This window comes from Lissotriton vulgaris, chromosome 11 (genome assembly GCF_964263255.1).
Source record: "Lissotriton vulgaris chromosome 11, aLisVul1.2, whole genome shotgun sequence".
NCBI classification, from domain to species: Eukaryota; Metazoa; Chordata; class Amphibia; order Caudata; family Salamandridae; genus Lissotriton; species Lissotriton vulgaris.
The window spans coordinates 366,547-386,056 of NC_141699.1; the positions used below are offsets into that span (position 1 = coordinate 366,547).

A 19,510-nucleotide genomic window follows, 5' to 3' on the forward strand; every position below is an offset into this window, starting at 1 on the left:
TGTTTAAGTAGTGCATTGTGGTGGTGTCAGTCCTCACAAGCACTGGGGAGTTCCCGATTCTGGGCAGGAAAGCTCAAAGAGCCAGGTATACTGCCCTCAACTCCAACAGGATGATGTGGAGCAGTTTTTCAGCTGGCGACCACAGACCGTGTATCTGAAGTTCCTGCAGGAACGCACCCCATCCTTCCAATGATGCATCTGTTATCAGGTGTGGGGAGACTGGAAGCAGGAATGGAAGGCCCTGGTGCAGGTTTTTTGTTTGAAGCCACCAGTGCAGGGCCTTCACCATGAACGGAGTGATCCTCAGTAGATCAAAGGATCCCGTACACTGGATTCACCAAGATGATAACACCTCCTGTAAGGGACGCATACGGAGGCGGCAGTGTGGTATTAGGAGGATGTTGGAGGACATCATTCCTAGCAGTGACTTGAAAAGTCGCACCTTGATGGTCTTTTTGAGCTGAATGTGTGCTGCCAGTGACCTCAGTTTGGCCCAACGCTCCTGTGATGGAAAGGCCTTCTCCTGATGTGTGTCTAGAATTGCTCCCAGGAAAGTGAGGCGTTGAGAGGGCTGCAGTACTGACTTTTCCTGGTTGAGTGTAAGTCCTAGACTCTCGAAGAGCTGAAGACAGGCGTTGGAAGACCGGTTTACGCCTTCTATAGTGGGAGACTTGATGAGCCAGTCGTCCAGGTAGGGGAATACCTGGTGATGGTGCTGGCGAAGGTAAGCTGCCACTGGAGATAGGCATTTTGTAAAAATGCGTGGCGCCAACTTCAGGCCGAATGGCAACACTCTGAACTGGTAATGTCTGCCCGCCACAGAACCTTAGGAATTGGCGGTGACTTTTGTGGATAAGTATGTGAAAATAGGCGTCCTGGAGGTCTAAGGACACCATGAAATCCCTGGAATTGAGTAGCTGTAACACCTCTTGAATGGAAACCATACGGAACTATTGTTCTTTGAGGTATGTGTTTAGGTTCCTTAGATCCAGTATAGGTCTCCATATTTCTTCTCCTTTTTTCGTATCACGAAGAACCGTGAATAGAATCCTTTCCCCCTCTGACCTCTGGGAACTCTTTCTATGGCATTTTTCTGAAGCATTAGTGAGAGTTCCGCTTGAAGAAGATGAGGATTCTTGTGTTGCATGGGACATGGGGGTTCGAAGGAGAAGTGTCCACAAACTCCAGAGTATGCCCGAACCAAACCAGTTGAAGAACCCAACGATCCGTAGTTATTTTTTGCCAATTGTGGAGGAAGTTGGAAATTTTGCCTCCAACTACGTAACGTGGGGAAGAAGTGGAGGCCTGTTGGAGAAAGAAGTCATTGCCTTCTGGCGGAATCTTTCTTTCCTCCTCTTCCTCAAAAGGAGGACTTATTGTAAGAAGACTGGCCTTGTTGCTGCCTCTGTTGGGATTGAGGCTTGTATTGCTGGGAAGAGCCATAGGAAGATTTGTACCCCTGATATCCACCTCTTGTCTGCTGGCCTCTTCCTCTGGAGCCCCGAAAGGAAGTATTCTTGTACTGGAGGGTACCCAGGGCTTTTGCGGTCTCGGTATCTTTCTTGATACCCTGCAGCAGCTCATCAATATGCTTCCCAAAGAGAGGCTCTCCGTCGAACGGCATGTCTAGTTCCTTGGCTTGGACTTCTGGCCGGAAAGATGTAGCTTTCAGCCAGCCTTGGCGCCTAAGGACAGCTGCCCCAGCCAGCTGGCGAAATCCTGTAGAGGAGATATCCATCGCCACGTCAATAATCTCTGAGGCGGACCGCTCTCCCTCAAGGAGGATCTGCTTTACCTCTTCTTTCTACTCCTCTGGCAGTGTGCCTAGGTATGGGGCAACATCTGCCCACATCTGGCGATTGTAGCGTCTCAAGAGCGCAAGCGAGTTGGCCGCCCTGACGTTAATGGCCGACATCGACGAGAACCTCTTCCCGATGTTATCCAGTTTACGGCCTTCTTTGTCCGGAGGCGCAGTCAGTGCAGCAGCTGGGTTGTTGGATTCCCGCTGCGTGGCCTGTGTAATCACGGAGTCCGGTTTAGTATGGCATGCCGGAGCCGTGTTATACTTCTTATCGAGCCTGGTCGGCACTGGAAGTAGAGATGAAGGATTTTGCATTATCTTTACCCCCTAGTCCCAGATGTGGTCAATAATAGGGATTGACCGGACGTCTTCTTGAATGGCTCCTTAAAGTCATAAGAAACAGTCGGAGGTTGTGTGGTCATCTCTATTTTGAACCTTGCTGCTGCTCGCTCAATAACATTATGAAACCCCCCCGATGTCTTCTGGAGGTGAATCCGCCTGTGCCTGATCTGGGGATGGGGATGCTGGATGTGAAATGATAGTCATTCCACTCATCATCCTGTATTTCTCCCTCTTCCTGTTGACCCTCCTCGTCTTCTTACACTGCTTCCTCTTCATCCGAAGATTGTTGTGGAGGCAAAGATACAGGATCTGGAGTAATGACCAGCGGAGGTGGTCTAGGGCGAGGAGGAGGAGCTGGTGTCACGGGTTGTGGTGGCACTACTGGAGGTGGCGGAGTAGGCGGAAACCGCTGTTTGTAGTCCGCTATAAGGAATTGGAGGTCCGTGACAATGGAGGCCGGGAGGCACACCATAGGTTGTGAATGAGGAGCGGATTGATATTCCTCCTGGTATGGGACTTCAGCCTGACCCATATCTTCGTAATCCGAACTCTCATGGACCTGGACATTTAGCTGTGATGGACTTGTTGCAGTGGGGAACATGGCGCCATCATCAGAGTCCTCAGTCTCTAGTAAATGGACCGGTGGCAGTGGCTGGACTCTGCTAGGAGACGTCGCCTCTGGCGTCAGCATCCGCGTTGACATCCTGAAGTGTGTATAGGTATACTTCAGCTTGGGAGAGCCTTCCGACATGTCACCGCCTGAGGATACCCCGCAAAAAGCTAAAAATCTGGGTGTCTTATGTGATGTTGATCTTTCTTTTAGACCCCAGATTGTAGGGATGACCGGAAAGTGCTTCGGCATTTTGAAAATGCTGCGGAAGTTTCTTCCCCTAATATCCCTCCGACATAAAAAAATTATTGTTCAGGCCCTGATAGGCTCGCGTCTTGATTACGTGAATGCCCTTTATCTAGGCCTTCCAAAGTATCTTCTAGCCCGTTTGCAGGTCGTGCAAAACTCGGCCGCCAGGGCCATCTTTGGACTACCGCGAAGGGCTCGCGCGTCGGAGTTGCTTGAGAGACTTCATTGGCTTCCGATCGCCAAGAGAGTCACTTTTAAGATCTTGACTCTGGCCTTTAAAGCTCTCCACTTGACCGGCCCTAATTACCTCCGGAAGCGGATGGCCTTCTATGCTCCCAGGAGGTTCCTAAGATCCGCACAGCAGGCCAAAGCAGCTGTCCCCATCATTAAACGTGCTCGTACTGGAGGCCGTTCTTTCCGGTATTTGGCCCCTCGTTGTTGGAACAAGCTTCCTCTTGCTTTGAGAACTACCTCTAACCTGCTTGCTTTTCGAAAGGACTTGAAAACGTGGCTTTTTGCCCAGTAATTCTGTGTCGCCATGTGGAGGGTGTTGTGTTATGTACTTTCCTTCTATTCTCTCTTTGCCAAAGCGCCGGGACACTCCATGGAGTAGCCGTGCGCTATAGAAGAGCCCTTTATAACATAACATAACCAAATGTATTGTGTGTAATAAACAAAAATGATGCCCATTTTAGCATGTTCTCTGTTTATTTGATCAAATGGAAGCTATCTTTTAAAAAAGCGTAAAAACGTTTTGTTTGGGAGGGGAAGGGATGTTTGGTGGGGGGGGTGAACAAAATCTGAGGTGGAGTTTATGTCCTGGTGCATTGTAGGTTTTAGGGGAGGTACCTAAAGTCACTTCAAAACTGTTACACCGTAGGAAAAAAACATTCTGACACAAACACTGATGGCAGGAGCGTCTATAACATGTGAATCTACAACACTACAGTCAGCAAACCAAGTAGTACAGGCAAGTAACATGTTCCTTACTCATATAGGTTTCAAAACCTATAGAAATTATTCAGTTAATCCTAACCATTTTATGCAATTTGACTTCCACTAACCTTTCTTGGTTGGTGCATCACGCACAGACAAGGTAATCAGCTTCCGATTAGCTGGTAGGATCGGCCGTTCAGCCTCTGCTTCCTTCCGCTTCATCTCCCGGTGGAACTGCCTTCTTTCAGCCCAGGATCTGAATTTCTTAAGAGTAACCTGCTCAAAATCAAACCGCTTCTTCAGGTAGTCGCAAAACTCTTCCAGGTCTGTGAAATATAACAACCAGCTTTTTAGTGAGTTATTTCCATGGAGTGCTTCCACCATCAATAACTTGCTAAGATGCCGATTGATGTCTGGTGATAAATTATGGGTAACAGAATCTTTTTTTACGTCTATTTCAGCGCAGTCTAAATTGCATTTGAACAAAACATAAAAGCTCAAACTATTGCCAATGCACTTTAACCACATTAAAAAAAAAGATAGGAATGCAAGCTTGTGGGTACAAAAAAATATTTCACCAGCTGTACTATGCACATGTTTCAATGCTATCAGTTAGGTTTCCAAGTAAAATAGTAGTTGCATAAATATTGTTCAGTTTAGGAGATAGAATTGTAATTTTAAATCATTACAGTGACAACTGTGTGTGCACCGCCTCCCATGTGTTTGTTTCATCACAGCCATCAACACAACTGAGAAAAAAGCATTGGCATAGCCAATAGGTCTCGTCTTTGGGACCTTATAAGTGTTTTGCCAGACCTATTGGCTTTGGTAATGTGTTTAGGCTATGTTGTAGAGCAGTGTACCTGCTGTGTAGCATGTTGAGAAGTTATAATAAAGTAATTATCATTTTTGTTGCCTTATATGGCCATCCTGTGAATGATGTCACAATAGGTCTCGGACCCGTGGCAGACAATCAAAGATTGTAGGCGATTGCTGGATATGTAGTGCCAGTACTTGGTAAAGAGAACTGTTTTTTCCTTCCCTGGATGGCCCCTTTTAAGAGCTAATGAGGTTAATCTTTTCCCAGCCAGTAGTTATTTTTGCAGATTTTGTTTATGGTAAAGCACTTTCACTCACCCCGTGGGTCCGACCAGTCTTGACCAACAAGAGAGCCTTGGGAGGCAGCCACAACTTTGACCCCCAGACAACCACCCCACCCACAGGCAGTGAGTCCAAATAACTCCGGCCCGATCATCCAGGCCTACAGAGAGCTCCCCCCCTGCACAGTGTCATAACCAAGAACCAGGCTACCAGGACCCTGCAATGCCAACTGTAGTACTTAAATATGAGCTGCAAAGAAAAAAATATTTTAAAGCACGTAAAAAGCAGAAAGAACAGAGAGCATCATAACTAACAGTTAAAATGTGCATGCTAGCACAATTCAGTACGGTCTATAAGATAATCATATCCCCTTTGTGGATCCAGAACTGTTAAAGGCTATCCGACATACAATTGGGTCCTCTAAGAACCGGGAAACCTTGGGAAATATATAAATATATTCCAAGGTTCCCACCTGTTGGGAGACGCACTCTGACATTCACTGCAGCTACCTTCATGAGGTAAAAGCCGGATCGGCAGCAGATCCACTTTACAGCATGCCTGTCGATACACGCCAGACGCGTTTCATGCTAATTGCACTCTTCATCGGCGCGACAGTCATTTTGGCATAGAAACCACACCTCTCACTTTAAAATATGAGCCCTCCAATGGGCGACTCGAATGAGTCAGCGTTAGTTTGTGGGTCTTGTAGGGTGTGCTTCAGTTATGTGCCGCTGTCTGAGATGTTTCAAGTCCACCAATAGGCCTCCACTCGCACATCCGGCTTGTCAATCCTCCATGGATGCCTCCAAATTGAGACTCCATGATTCGGAGCTCCGTGGCCCCAAATTTCCAGGTGGTGCATCCCACAAACCAGCGTGGACTCATTTGAGACGCCCATTGGAGGGCTCATATTTTTAAGTGAGAGGTGTGGCCTCTATGCCAAAATGACTGCCGCGCCTCTGAAGAGTGCAATGAGCAGTAAACGCGTCGGGCATGACTAGACAGGCATGCTGTTAACAGGATCCGCCCGCAGATCCGGCTTTTTACCTCATGAAGGTTGCTGCAGTAGATGTCAGAGTGCGTCTCCAACTGGTGGGAACCTTGAAGTATGAATATACACACACACACACACACACACACACACATACCCGCACATGTATACACACATGTACATACACACACACACGTACGTATATATATTTCCAAGGTTGCCCTGTGCTTAGAGGAAGCAACTCCACAAAGATAAGTTCCACTGAACCTTTATTCTTTTACACACAGCATTCCAGTGAAAGTCTTTTCAAAGAATCCCCGACGCGTTTCGAGGCAGCATGCCTCTTAATCATAGGGAGAAGCAGTCAATCACTGCATTTCTAAAGCGCTACATACCCGTGAGGGTCTCAAGGCGCTGGGGGGAGGCGCTGCTACTGATCGAGCCAGGTCTTGAGAAGTCTTCTGAAGGTCAGCACGTCCTGGGTCTGTCGTAGGCTGGTAGGGAGAGCGTTCCAGGTGTTGGCGGAGAGGTAGGAGAAGGATCTGCCACCGGCGGTGGTCTTCCAGATATGTGGAACTGAGGTGAGGCTGGCTGAGCGGAGGCTGCGGGTGGGGGTGTGGAAGCTGAGTCGGTCGTTGAGGTATGCAAGTCCGGTGTCTTGTAGCGCTTTGTGTGTGTGGATGAGGAGTTTGAAGGTGATCCCCTTGTTGACGGGAGCCAGTGTAGGCCTCTCAGGTGGGGTGTGATGTGGCTGCGTCTCGGGACATTTAGGGTCAGTCGCGCCGAGGCGTTCTGGATTTGTTGTAGTCGTCTCAGGAGCTTGGTTGTTGTTCCCGAGTAGAGGACGTTCCCGTAGTCGAGTCTGCTGGTGACGAGGGCCTGGGAGACGGTTTTTCTCGTGTCGGAGGGGGGTGGTGGGGTGATCCATTTCAAGATCCTGCGGTGCATTCGGAGGGTGGTGAAGCAGGCCGCTGAGACGGCGATGACTTGGTCATGGAGAGGGCGGAGTAGAGGATGACCCCCCAGGTTGCGTGCGTGGTCGGTGGGTTTCGGTACAGTGCCTAGCGATGTGGGCCACCAGGAGTTGTCCCAGGCTGACTGGGTGGGTCAGAGGATGAGGACCTCAGTCTGGTCTGAATTCAGCTTCAGTCTGCTATCCTTCATCCAGTCGGCGACAGCCTTCATTCCTAAGTGGAGGTTGGCTTTAGCGGTGTGGGGGTCTTCAGTGAGGGAGATGATCAGCTGGGTGTTGTTGGCGTAGGAGATGATGTTGAGGCTATGTTGTCGTGTGACGTGGGCGAGTGGTGCCATGTAGACATTGAACAGTGTCGGGCTGAGGGAGGATCCCTGAGGGACGCCGCAGATCTTGGTGGTTTTTGAGCGGAAGGGTGGGAGGCGGATGCTCTGGGTTCTGCTGGAGAGGAAGGATGTGGTCCAGGCGTTGCCACTTCATTCCTGCTGTGCGTGCAACTTCGCTCGCAACGGCCCATCTGTCCCAGCAGTGCTTCGATTCTTCAAAGCACCCAGTCCAGCTCCACACGCGGCATGGCGTCCTCGCGACCTAGACCAGGCCGCAAACACATCACCAATTAATTTGACCTAATGAGAAGACGCCACTTCACAGAGGGTTGAAATGCCTTTAATGTGAGGAAACTCAGTCAGGTAAGAGGGCACTTCACAATCCAAAGTTCAAATGCCCAACGCGTTTCGAGCACTCATGTGCTCTTGGTCACGGGCGAAAATGCAGGCAAAACAATGGCAAGAAGAGGGAGCCATGATAAGCATCTCAAGTCCCGCCCATCTGGGCGAATGCCAAACGGCCTTCTGGAACTTGATGTGATAATATATAGAGAGAGAGAGAGAGAGCACGAGAGATGTATAGAATGACATGAATATATGAAGAAAAAATAAATAGAGTAATTAAGAAGCATTGGCATAGCCAATAGGTTTTACCATTTGTTGTTAAATCGGCAACATCTCAGAAAAAGGAAAAAACATAAGCAATCTTTAAGACGCTGTGCTCCATGAGAGAGTCAAACAAGCATAGGAAGCAAGCAAATTAAATTGACAAAGCTTAAAAAACTGTCGAAAATTAACAGACCCAAAGCCCACTCTAAGTATGGGTATTCTTCACAAGATGCCTTAGTCAACAGATGACTGAAAGTGGGCTGTAGAGATACCTAAAAATGAAATGTGTTAATGGATATTAAGCCACCTAGGTAAGTCGCAACTAGAACAGCAAACAATAAATAAACCTTGAAAAACTATAAACAAAGTAAAGCTAGACATACACAGCCGGCTGTTTGTTGACTTCTCACAACGTTAAGCACTAAGCAGAGAATGCAGATACTTACGAATCGATTCATCATTGCACACCTCCACCTTAGCCTGCACTTGCCCCAACGGTCCTTCAAGCACAGAGGGGTCTCTATCCTCTCTCTCATCTGGGGGGTCCACGCTGACAACTGCTGTAGTAAGCTCAGCAGTGGAGTCCGGCTCTGCAACCTGGCAGTTCTGGTCAGAGGACATTTCAGTGGGCTTCTCTGGAGATACTTGGTTTGAAGGGGTTAGGTCGTTACTCTGCTCTTGTTGATCAATGTCCTTCATTTTCTTGTAATGGAGACATGGAATGCTGCTGACCGGAGGATCATGTTTCTGCAAACAGCACACAATACATAAAGCGGAAGAAGATATTAACAATATTTCTCAGCAGTTTAACAAGTAAACCATTATGACGTTCACAAACAGGCCTCATTACCAAAGTCGGAGGAACTCCTTTATCAAACTCTAAGCCGCAAGGCCCAGCTGACCCACCAGGATTTGATTTCAGTAAATATATTTTCCACAGATTTCTGCAGCCTGCAGCTTTAACAGGCAACAAAGACATGATCTAGCATTATAGGAGGAGGTACTTCAGCGCAGTCTTAATATTTTTCATCAAACTGGAGAAGCATTTCTAAAGTCACGCTATTTAAATGTTACTAGATTATGTTGATATGCATAGTGACTAATCACCCATGAGGGTATCCAGGCACGTGAGCAGGTGTGTGGTCACTGTTTTATTAGAAGAGCCAGGTCTTCAGCCTCTTGCGGAACTCAAGAAATATGGAGGCAGCGCTTATGTGACAAGTGAGATCGTTCCATGGTTTGGGTGTGATGTAGAATGAGCAACCTGCGGCCCCGCTTTTAAGATGCGCGGGGTGTGTAGGAGTGGGCTGAGCGTAGGGGTCTGGCAGGCTTTAAAGTGTAGGCAGCTTTTGAAATATGTTAGTCCAGTGTTGTTGTGTATGTGTGTGTGCTAGAAGTTTCAATTGGCTGTGTAAGAAAGTGCCCCTTTATGACATGGTCACCCCCATTTTTAGGTCGAGCCTGGGCAGTACATGCACTGCTCTGCGAGGCATGCTGTATTAAGGTATGGACTGAAAGCTCCGCCCATCTTTTCAAATGGATCCCGTTATTGTCCTTTCTAAATGGTTGCGGATTACTTAATGGGCTTGTTAGTCCCGCCTTGTCTGCATTTGTAACCTCCTGTGAGGGCTGGACTTTTAATTGTGTGATTACACAATGTTTATTTAGTCTGCGGGCACAAGTTTCTTTAATTATTCTGTCCTACTGAAGACATGATCTGCTTTCCTGCAGCGCTTTTAAAACATGCGTGTGGCACCATCAGGTTCAAGAACAGCAGCCACTTACCTCTTGTTTTGCGTGGCTGCCGAAATGAACACAAACACAATGGCACCCGCAGCTCGTAGCCCCTAACTCCGTCCCACCCCCCGGGCACTGCGCTTTAGGTTTCAGCACAGCACCCGCTTGAAGAACAACACGGATGACAAACAGCTTTATTGGCCACCAATACAAATGAAAATGCTCAGCACTACAGCACAACAAGGACACAAGTTGAATACTTTGTAACATCCGGATGGGTTGTATTCCTGCTTTCATTTTTGTCAATGTATACCAGCACAGCAGCTGTCGCCTCCTCCCCTCCCCCGCTGCTTTGAATTTTGAAGGCTGCATGCACTGTGGAAGTTAGGAGAAAAGAATACTATAATTATGCACTGCTATAATAAAGACGCTCACTACTAACGTCTCAATTGTAGCAGTGAATTACTATAGTTTTATTTTCTCCTCGTGATAACATCACAGCCTGTATGGGATGCAGATACAGTTACACATTGCTTAAAAGGTCTCGCATTTCCAAGAGTTTAAGCTATTATCATTGTAAATACCAAAGCCTTTAATTTATATGTTTTAAAAAACAAACACATAAATAAACAAAGTCAATAGCTGTAACACTTGCAAATGCGAGATCTATTAGACTGCAATTTTGACTGAAGCGCACTGGGTTCCTGCAAACAGGTTCCCAGTGCCTGTGTTCTTTCCCAAAAATTGGCACCTGTATAACGGTTCCACAACTGGCAAAGCCTCCCCCCCCCCCGCCCCCCCCCCCGCAAGTCCATAGTAAGTGGTACCCCTGGTACCTACGGTATGGGTACTGAAGAGGGTTTCTAAGGGCTTCAGCATGTATTGTGCCACCCTCAGGGACCCACTACCAAAATCGTACAGACTGCCATTGCAGTCTGCGTGAAATAATACAGACAAAAAAGTGAAACCATACCATGTCACACACCCGGTTTGCCATGTTCCCAGACACTGCATGGAATGTATATGAATCACCCCTACAGTAGGCTTTACAGCCCAAAGGTAGGGTGCATTATATTCGATACAAAGACATTTGTACGAGTAGATATGCGCCTGTGCAGGGCAATTCAATTGCAAGATAGTACAAGAACAGAAGCCATCCCAAGTACAAGTACTGGCCATTAAGAGTTCCACAGCTACATGATGGCTTCACAGAAACTTATGGTTTTTGGTATCGAACACCTTGGTTTAATACAAGTATAAGATTTATTATACCATGCAGCCAGAGGGCACCTTAGAGATGCCCCCTGAAAACATACCAACCTCTAGTGTACTGGCTGACTGACATAGACCAGCCTGCCACCACAAACAGATTTGATGCCGTGAAGGTGAGAGCCCAGTGAAGTAGTGTGGCTCACTGGTTAGAGGCGGCAGACCCGAGAGCAGAGGATGACCCGGGACCAGGGTTCGATTCCCGGCGCGGCAGGTTTCTGGACCAGGGTCAGCGGACTCGATAATTCTCTCGCCTCGGTGCCCACTCCGATCAGCGATCACACTCGGCAACTCTGGGCATTAGCTTGCCTCATCTTCACTAACGGCCCCACCAGACCGCCGGGGATGCCTGGTCTCACCCTGGAGATACCCATTAAGGGACCATCTCTCAGGGAAGCCAGGAAGGGTTTCGCAGCGGTCGAAGCGCCTTGGGACCCTACGGGTAAGTAGTGCGCTATATAAATGCCTATACATTTACATTTACATCATGCTCCGAGGGTAGAAAATGCCTGCTGGCTGGAGGGGTCCTCTCCCCCTCTAGTAATCAGCATATCAAGGCATGAGGCATCAAAGGTCTTAGCCACCTTTGACATGCAACCCTGGCTTCCCTCCAGACCGGCGAGATGCCACCCCGCCAAAAGCCTATTTGGTACCAGGACAGGTGGAAAAATTAGCTTGTCAGGAGGCGTTTTCACTCACAGTTAATGTGAACACGAAAACTAGAATTTCACCGTCATGGTTTTTGGTCTAAATTAGGCTCACTGGGACAGGGTTATTCCCAGTTCCTACAGGAAGTCATCATATAGGGACTGTAGTCACCCTAAAGGTAAGTAGCCCATTAGCTACTACCTGTTACTCTCCTTAACACACCTAAATTGACCATTTAGGTGATACCCCTGATGCCAGGAAATCAGAATCGACAGACCCAGAAGAAGGGGACAAAGAAGAGACGCAAAAATGAGAACTGAAGACTTGCTGTGCATTGGGGAAACAATTGTACTGTTTTGGGAAAGAGATCCGACACTGGGGACCTGGTTAGCAGGAACCCAGTGTACTGAATCATGTACCAGGCAAAAAGTAGGGGTGACCATGTCAAAAGGGGCACTTTCCTACACTACCCTATCCTTAAAAGTAAAGGGGGGGTGGGGGGGTGTCATCCATCAAGTGGACCGTGGCACTTCCAGGAGCTCCAAAGAACCGCCTTAAACACTACCATGACAGGCATGATGTGGCCCTGCTGATTGTCACTGATGAGGATCAGATCAGGAAGAGAGTGAACATCTCCATGACCTACTCTCACAACCCTAAAGATGGGTCAGTAGAAAGAGTTGTCTTATCAAACAACCTTGCTGCCCAACAGCAAGCTGACTGCAGGCAAGTCCTGCACCAGTATGCTGTGCTCTTCTCCTTGACCCCTGGTCAGACATGCTGGTGTACACATGATGTGGGCACTAGGGACATCCTACCCGTCAAAAATCAAATATATAGGCGGTTTGACCAAGTCAAAGACAGCATCAAAGCTGAAGTCAGTGTGGAAAAGTGGGTTTCTGTTGCAGTGAACCCCCACCTTTTGCCAGGCTTCGGATGCAACTTTGACTGTAAAGTACTGGGTCCCTGCAGTCCAGGTTTCCAGTACCAGTGTTCTTTCCCTAGAACTGTAGCACGATTGGCACTTTAGACCCCTCCCTTTGCCCCCCCATGCCCCTGCATAAATGGTACCCTGGTACATAGGACACTGGGACTGAAGAGGGTTGGTCATCTAGGGAACCCTCACCAAGGCCATGCAAACTGCCACTGCAGTCTGCATGCCTTGGTGCACAGAAGCGTTAACGTCAATGTTAGATTTGGGGGTCTCTAGTTGGCACAGGTAGGTACTTGTGACAAATAGAGACACTTGACTCTAGTCAGCGTAAGGGGGTACACTCCTAAATTAACCCCTGCTCACCCCCTTGGTAGCTTGGCACGAGCAGGCAGGCTTATCTCAGAGGCAGTGTGTAATGCATTTGTGACCACATACAGTAACCCAGTGACAACACTACAGATGGACACAACACAACATTTTATATCAAAAATAAGTATTCTTTATATAGATTTACAGGACCTTAAACGACAAAAATACACAATACTTTTACTTTAAGATGATAGTTTGGCTTAGTTCAGTTCAGTTCTTAAGACACTTTGCGTCAATGTATCTTACGATGCGTTGCGCTTCCACGACAAGCAATGTCGCAGCGAAGAAAATGTGGCAATGTTCCAGTGCAAAGAAATAAAGACGTGAAGATCTTCCAGATGCGGCATGCTTCTCCGAAGAGTCTCGATTTGATGCGTCGGCTGCAGCAGCGACACCTTTTTTCCGACATTACGAGAAGCTTCCGCACAATGAGACAACTACAGCGATCACATTCAATGTGCGACAGCAGCAGCTCTGACAGAGGCGCGCTTCTCCGGGGGATGCAAGGCGCTTCTCTCGATGCGGTGCAATACGACAGCTACAGCGCAGACATCCACGATGCAACAGCAGCGACGGCAACATGCTTCTCGTTCGCTGCGAGACTCCTCCTGATGCGGTGCAATACGACAGCTACAGCGGAGACACCCTCCCTTGGAGTTGCAACTGTAGCAGCAGCGACGGCGACACGCTTCCTCTTCGTTGCTAGATGCTTTTCTCGATGCGGTGCAACACGACAGCTACAGCGCCGACATTCACGATGCGACGGCAGCAGCAGTGACGGCGACACGCTTCTTCCTCATTGAGGCGTGCTTCCAGCTCCTTGCGACACAAAGTCCCTCAGAAGGTCCAAAACAGCAGCAGGCCCTTCCAAAGAACCCAGGGGAGCTGGGGTTTGAAGTCTGTTGTCCCTGAGACTTCAGCAGGAGGCAAGCTCTTTTCCAAGCCCTTGGAGATCCTTCGCAAGTTGAAAGCAAAGTACACAAAGTTCCTTTCTCCTCTCTTTGGCAGTCAGGCAACCACTGCAGGCCAATCCCCTAAGCAGCACTTCAGCTTAGGAATAGTCTCTCCTCAGTTTCTTCAGGTTCCTCTCCTCAGCAGAGGTTTCTTCTTGCAGTCCAAAGGATCAAATTTCTTGGGATCAGGGTCCCAATATTTATACCCCAAAATCCTATGTTCTCTGAGGGGAGAGGGGCCTTTGCCTAGTCCAAACCAGTTCCTGAGCACTGTTTACCAGACTTCTCCTTTCCTTTCACAGTGCAGGAAAATACCTACTTTCTAAAAGTGGTATTTTCAAACAAAATCAAAAACCAACCTCACTAAAATATGTATATTATTATTCTGAATTCAGGCATACTAAACTCGAATTTCTACCATGTTCTCTGAGTCAGTTAGGATTATAAAATGTAATAATTCTAACAGCCCATTCTGGCCTATGGAGAACAGGTAGCCTTGCAATAGTGAAACACGAAAATGGCTGTAATTCACTATTAGGACATGCCTCACATACTGTGTGAGGAAGTGCAATTTTTCTTGCATTGGTATGCCCCCACTTTTTGCTGAACTGCTGATGTGCTTTGACTGAGTATGCCTTGGGCTCCTGCCAACCAGGTGCCCAGGGTCTGTGTTCCTTCCCTAAAACTGTGTTGAAACTAAAACCCAATTGTCATCTCTGGCCACCTGTCCACCCCTAGTAAATGGTACCCTAGGTACCCAGGGCATGGTGACCAGAGAAGACCCCCTAAGGGCTGCAGCACTTATTGTGACACCCTTCGGGGCCCTGTACCCCAACACCCACACACTGCCTTCGCAGGCTGAGTGTCCAAGTACAGAACTAAACAAAGAGTCGACGTGGCACACATCCCTGTGTGCCATGCCCACAAAACCCACTGCCCTGGCATACCTCAGTCACCCCTCTTGCTGGGTGCCCTATGCTAGTGCATGAGCCCTGTGCCCCTACAGTACCCAGGGCCATTCCTGGGCACTGTATGTGCAGTGATGCCATTAAGAGTATATGGTGCTGGGAGATTGTCATTATGAACTCCACAGCACTATAATGGCTCCACTGAAGACAGACAAGTTTGATATCAAACTTCTCCAGACCACTTGCTGTACTCAGCAACTGGCCGCCACCAGTTCTGACCCCCACTCTGGCAGGAAACCCTACGTAAGGAAGGGGGGTGTGCCAGCCTGTGTCAACCCCACCCCTCAGGTGGGAGAGGCGAGGTGAAGCGCGACCCCGAGCTTTGGTCATCTTGAAGATGTGGAGCCCTGCCCAATCACAGCTAGGCTCCTACTCCCTCCCACAGGAGAGGAGCAGACTAGGGGGTGTACCCACCCCAGGACAGGGACCTATTGGTCCCTGCCCTTGCCCTACCTGTAACGCCCCTAAATTCAGTATTTAGAGGCACCCTGACCCTTCCTTCCTCAGATCCCGATAACAAAACAAGAAAGAAGATCAAGAAGAAGACCTGCCGTGCAGCTGCTAACAGGACGACACCAACTGACTTGGCCCCAGCCCTACCATCCTGTTGATCCTGGAACCTGCTCCTACTAAATCCCGGCGAGTCCTGCAGACAGCAACCTTGAAAACCCCGGAGGACCTGCCTGCCTTGACCCTCTAAAAGACTGGTACTCCCATGAGCAGAGACTCAGCTTCAACAGCAATCCCCGGGTTCCAGTCAGGAACCGCAAATCCAGCCCACTCTGCACCCACCATGCCAGGCCCGTGCACGAGTGATCCAAGACCACGAGGACGTCCCCCCGGCGACTGGGACCCGAAGTCCAGTGCCCAAAGACCCCCCCCCTCGACAATCCAGATGACACCTGCAGCCTCAGCACCAAGGACCCCTCCAACTGCAACCAGCTGCGGGTAAGATTTCCCAACACCAAAAGACACCCCTGCACCAGTCACCCTGCGGCTCCCTGTGCCCTCCTCTGGGGTACCTACCTCTTCAAGATCCCAACTTAATTCTCTAAGTGGTGGTCGCACCTGAAGAATCTCCGTCCCCAAACCTGCAGCCTTTGTTCACTTTTTAACTTTCCCATTGGATAACATTGAGCACTCGACCGTTCAAAATGTAAATGTAAATGTACATGTATTTATATAGCGCAAATCACTGACCGAGGTCGGTATCTAAGCGCTTGCTTAGGGAACCCGTCCTGGTATTCCCCGGTGAGATAACCCCGGCAGGGTATCCACAAGGTGAAAGCCAGGCATCCCGCCGCGAGGGGCCGTTGTGGAGATTAAGCAAGCTATTGCCCAGAGTCGCAGAGTGTGAACCCGTGAGTCGAGAAGGCACTGGAGCGAGAATTATTGAGTCCGTGGAATTTTTAAGCCCAAGACCCGCCGAGGCGGGGAATTGAACCCTGGTCCAGGGCCGATCTCAGCTTCCGGGTCTGCCGCCTCTAACCCCTGAGCCACACTCCTCCACAAAAGCACCAAGCACCCTGCACCCAGCCGCCCGAGTGCAGCTGGAAGTGCAACTACTACCCTACACTACTTCCCCACTTGCCCTAAGTGACCAGGAGCTCAGCTCCCACAGCAACACGGCCTGCTTGCTTGCAGCTACCATCCGCAGGGCCCCTTGGATTGCATTGGGCCTACTCTCTCTGCACCCGGCTGCCCCAGTGCCGCTGAGGGTGTAACTACTGTACCTTTCAGGCCCCGAGAGCCCCCGGAGTCTATGCCCAGAACTTTAACTTCACCAGTCGAGTACTCACCTGCAAACCGATAACTCACTTCCTTCCATAGGATAACATTGACTGGTTTGACTCGAAAAATCTTCTAAGTGTGAAGATTTGAAACTTTAAAATATTAATCTAAAATCAGCCGAACACCGAATTTTGAATTACTCACCTGTGATTAGAGAAGCCAGTACTACACCTTTCAGCCCAGTACTGAACCGCAAAAGTAATTATAACTGTACTTACCATTAACCTGAATTTTCTTCAAAAGGAAATCATTGACTGCTTTACTGTGAAATTTCTTCTGAGTGTCTATTTTTGCAAACTTGAAATATTCCTTAAAAATCGTACCAACTACTAAAACGTAATTACTTACCTGTCTTACGTAGAGATCCCAGTGCTGGACCTAGGAGCCCAGTACTGGATTACAAAAGTAACAAAAACGTACTTTACCCATGACCTGAATTTCCTCCCATAGGATAACATTGCTGGATTTTCACTGATAAGTTTTCAAGTGTGAACTTTTAAAATACAGTTCTATTCTTTAATCACTGCAATAACTGAAACGCTTTTACTAGACTGTTTTCAGCTTAAGTCCCGGGACTGAATCTAGGATCCAGTCCTGGAGTTCCAAAAGTAATCAACTGCATTTATGTAGAAAAACCCATTGAGCTCAATGTTAAATTGTGTTTAAATTGTGTTTAGAATTGTGTTGCCAATTGCACTGTAGCTATTGTACTTACCCAGTCTGTTGCCCTTCTGCAAAGTAATTACCTAAAGTCACTCATATTGAGAAAAGTATATTTTGATACCGGTTGTTCTAAAATAAAACTAGATCTTTTGATATAAAAACAATTGGCCTAGAGTTCACTTCTTGAGTGTGTGAAACCTGTTGCTGACCGAGTGTGTACAACAAATGCTTTACACTGTCCTCGGATTCGGCCTTACTGCTCGACCAAGCTACCACTTTAGAGAGTTAGGTCATATCTGACTTTGGCCTCTGTTATACCTCTGGAGATTGAGGACTCTATACACACTGTACCTTACTTGTGTGGGAAGAAATGTAAATAATGTAATGTGATGCTGCGTATTTTGGGATAGCATTGCTTTAATATTTTGTACACACCGTAACACTGAGAAACTAATTCACCCAGTCAGTACCAGTTTAGAACCAAAATACAGCAATTAACATCAGAAAGATGTCTATTTAACCTTTGTGGCCGTCCACTCCGCAGCAATAAGTGCTGCCACATTAGAAGCTCACCTGGCCCTGGCCGGGAGAAGCCGGGGTCCCTTAAAACCCTGGCGGTCTTGTGCAGAGTTAAGCAGTTGACCTATGCTGCTTTCCTCTCACCCCCTCTCCTGTCCTAATCCCGGATCCCTTTCTCACTTTGCAGGCCATTCATATCACCTCTTTTTACAATTTCTGAACTCTCCCCATTCAACCTCTCACTTCACCTTTAATCACTTTGCCATTCTGTCTTTTCACTGTCCTCATCTCGACCAGTCTCTTGCACTTATCTCATGGCCTCTCTGGTCCGTTACCTGCTGTGCCCCTTAGCACTTCTCATTCACCTCAAGTCTCTCCATTCTAATTTTTGTCTATTTGTATCTCACAGCTGTTCAGTCCCCCATTCATCTTTCACATCTCCCCTTTGTTCTTCCACACCTTCTTGAACAAAAGTCCCTCTCCCCTGTTACCTCAGCACCAGTGCTTAATATTAGCAGGTGGTTTCCGGTGCTCCGCACTGGCACCTAATTGTGCACACTGGCACTTTGACAGTCGGCCACATGGTGGCTCGGTCTGTGTAATTTAGGGATGAGCAGAATAGCTGTTTATTCATTCAATATGCTTTAAAAACGATAAACTCCTGACACCCATGCCATTCTTATAACTTTGGGGGCTTGAAATAGTCTGAATAGTCAAACTCGTACAAGTGTTATGGTTGGTAGTTGCATAGGTATTGTCATTGGCCGCGCAGGCAAGGCAATGGGTGGGTGGTTAAAGGTGCGGTGGTGTACTGGTGAGGGCACTGGCACATGTTTTATTACAGATTAATCACTGCTCAGCACCCACCCCAGTACTCTCTCTTCCCCTATCACTGCTGTCCTTCACCCAGTCCTATGATTAGGGTTGCCAGCTCATCATTCTGATGTACCAGATGGAACAAATATAAGCAGTCACCTAAAGCTGTATTTTCAGCACTTATCTGTGTATACTTAGAACAGCAAATATAAATAGAAAGCACTTTTATTTGTGCTCTATGGCTGCCTCAATGATCCATGACTGATAATTAAAGTAAACAAAAAGACAGAAAACAAATGAAAACCTTTTATTTATAACTCCATTTAGTGTCAAGAGGAGATGTTTGCAAGCTCTTTAAATACAGGGCTGGCATTTTTATTTTGGCAACCCTACTTTATATTCCTTTTCATGAAATGCGTTCTCACACTACCCCAGTAAATGTAAAATGAAAATGTAAGGAATAGGCAGAGTGGGGGCGCAGGGGGTACTGAAACTAGAAAAAAAACGAAGCCTCAGTAACCAGTTTACAAAAAGGTATGTAAATCTGCAAACGGTCTTTAAAGACCTGTGAAAAACTCCGGCGTGTCGAGCCCACAGCAACAGCCCAGGGAGAGACGCACGATGGGGGAGGAGGGGTGCTGAAGCAGTTGTAGCCCTATGGGCCTGAGCAGAAGTTGACCGGGAATGCGCGACCCCCTTTGTATCACTCCATGGCCCCCCCTGGGGGTTGCGCCCCAGTTTGAATACCCCACAATTTGAATACCCCTGGCCTAAGGTATAGTTAAGTCATGCCTTTTGCAGGCCTTACAAGCACTAAGGCAGGGTGCACTATATCTCAGTTGTGGGCAGATCTGTACAGCTCCTACAATATTTAATCTATTCTGAACATTGTAAGTGCCAGTGAA

The 19,510-nt window shown here is 48.0% G+C and overlaps 1 protein-coding gene across 1 annotated transcript in view; it reads right to left on the reverse strand.

Annotated features, from left to right (window-relative positions):
- The window catches only part of DGCR8 (DGCR8 microprocessor complex subunit), a 236,955-nt gene that overhangs the window by 140,664 nt on the left and 76,781 nt on the right, over positions 1-19,510 (reverse strand). The window contains exons 6-7 of the mRNA XM_086942619.1: positions 8,385-8,685; positions 4,067-4,264 (exon numbers count right to left, since the gene is read on the reverse strand). Of these exons, the coding sequence (XP_086798745.1) occupies positions 4,067-4,264; positions 8,385-8,685 (499 nt within the window). The remainder of the gene's footprint in view (positions 1-4,066; positions 4,265-8,384; positions 8,686-19,510) is intronic.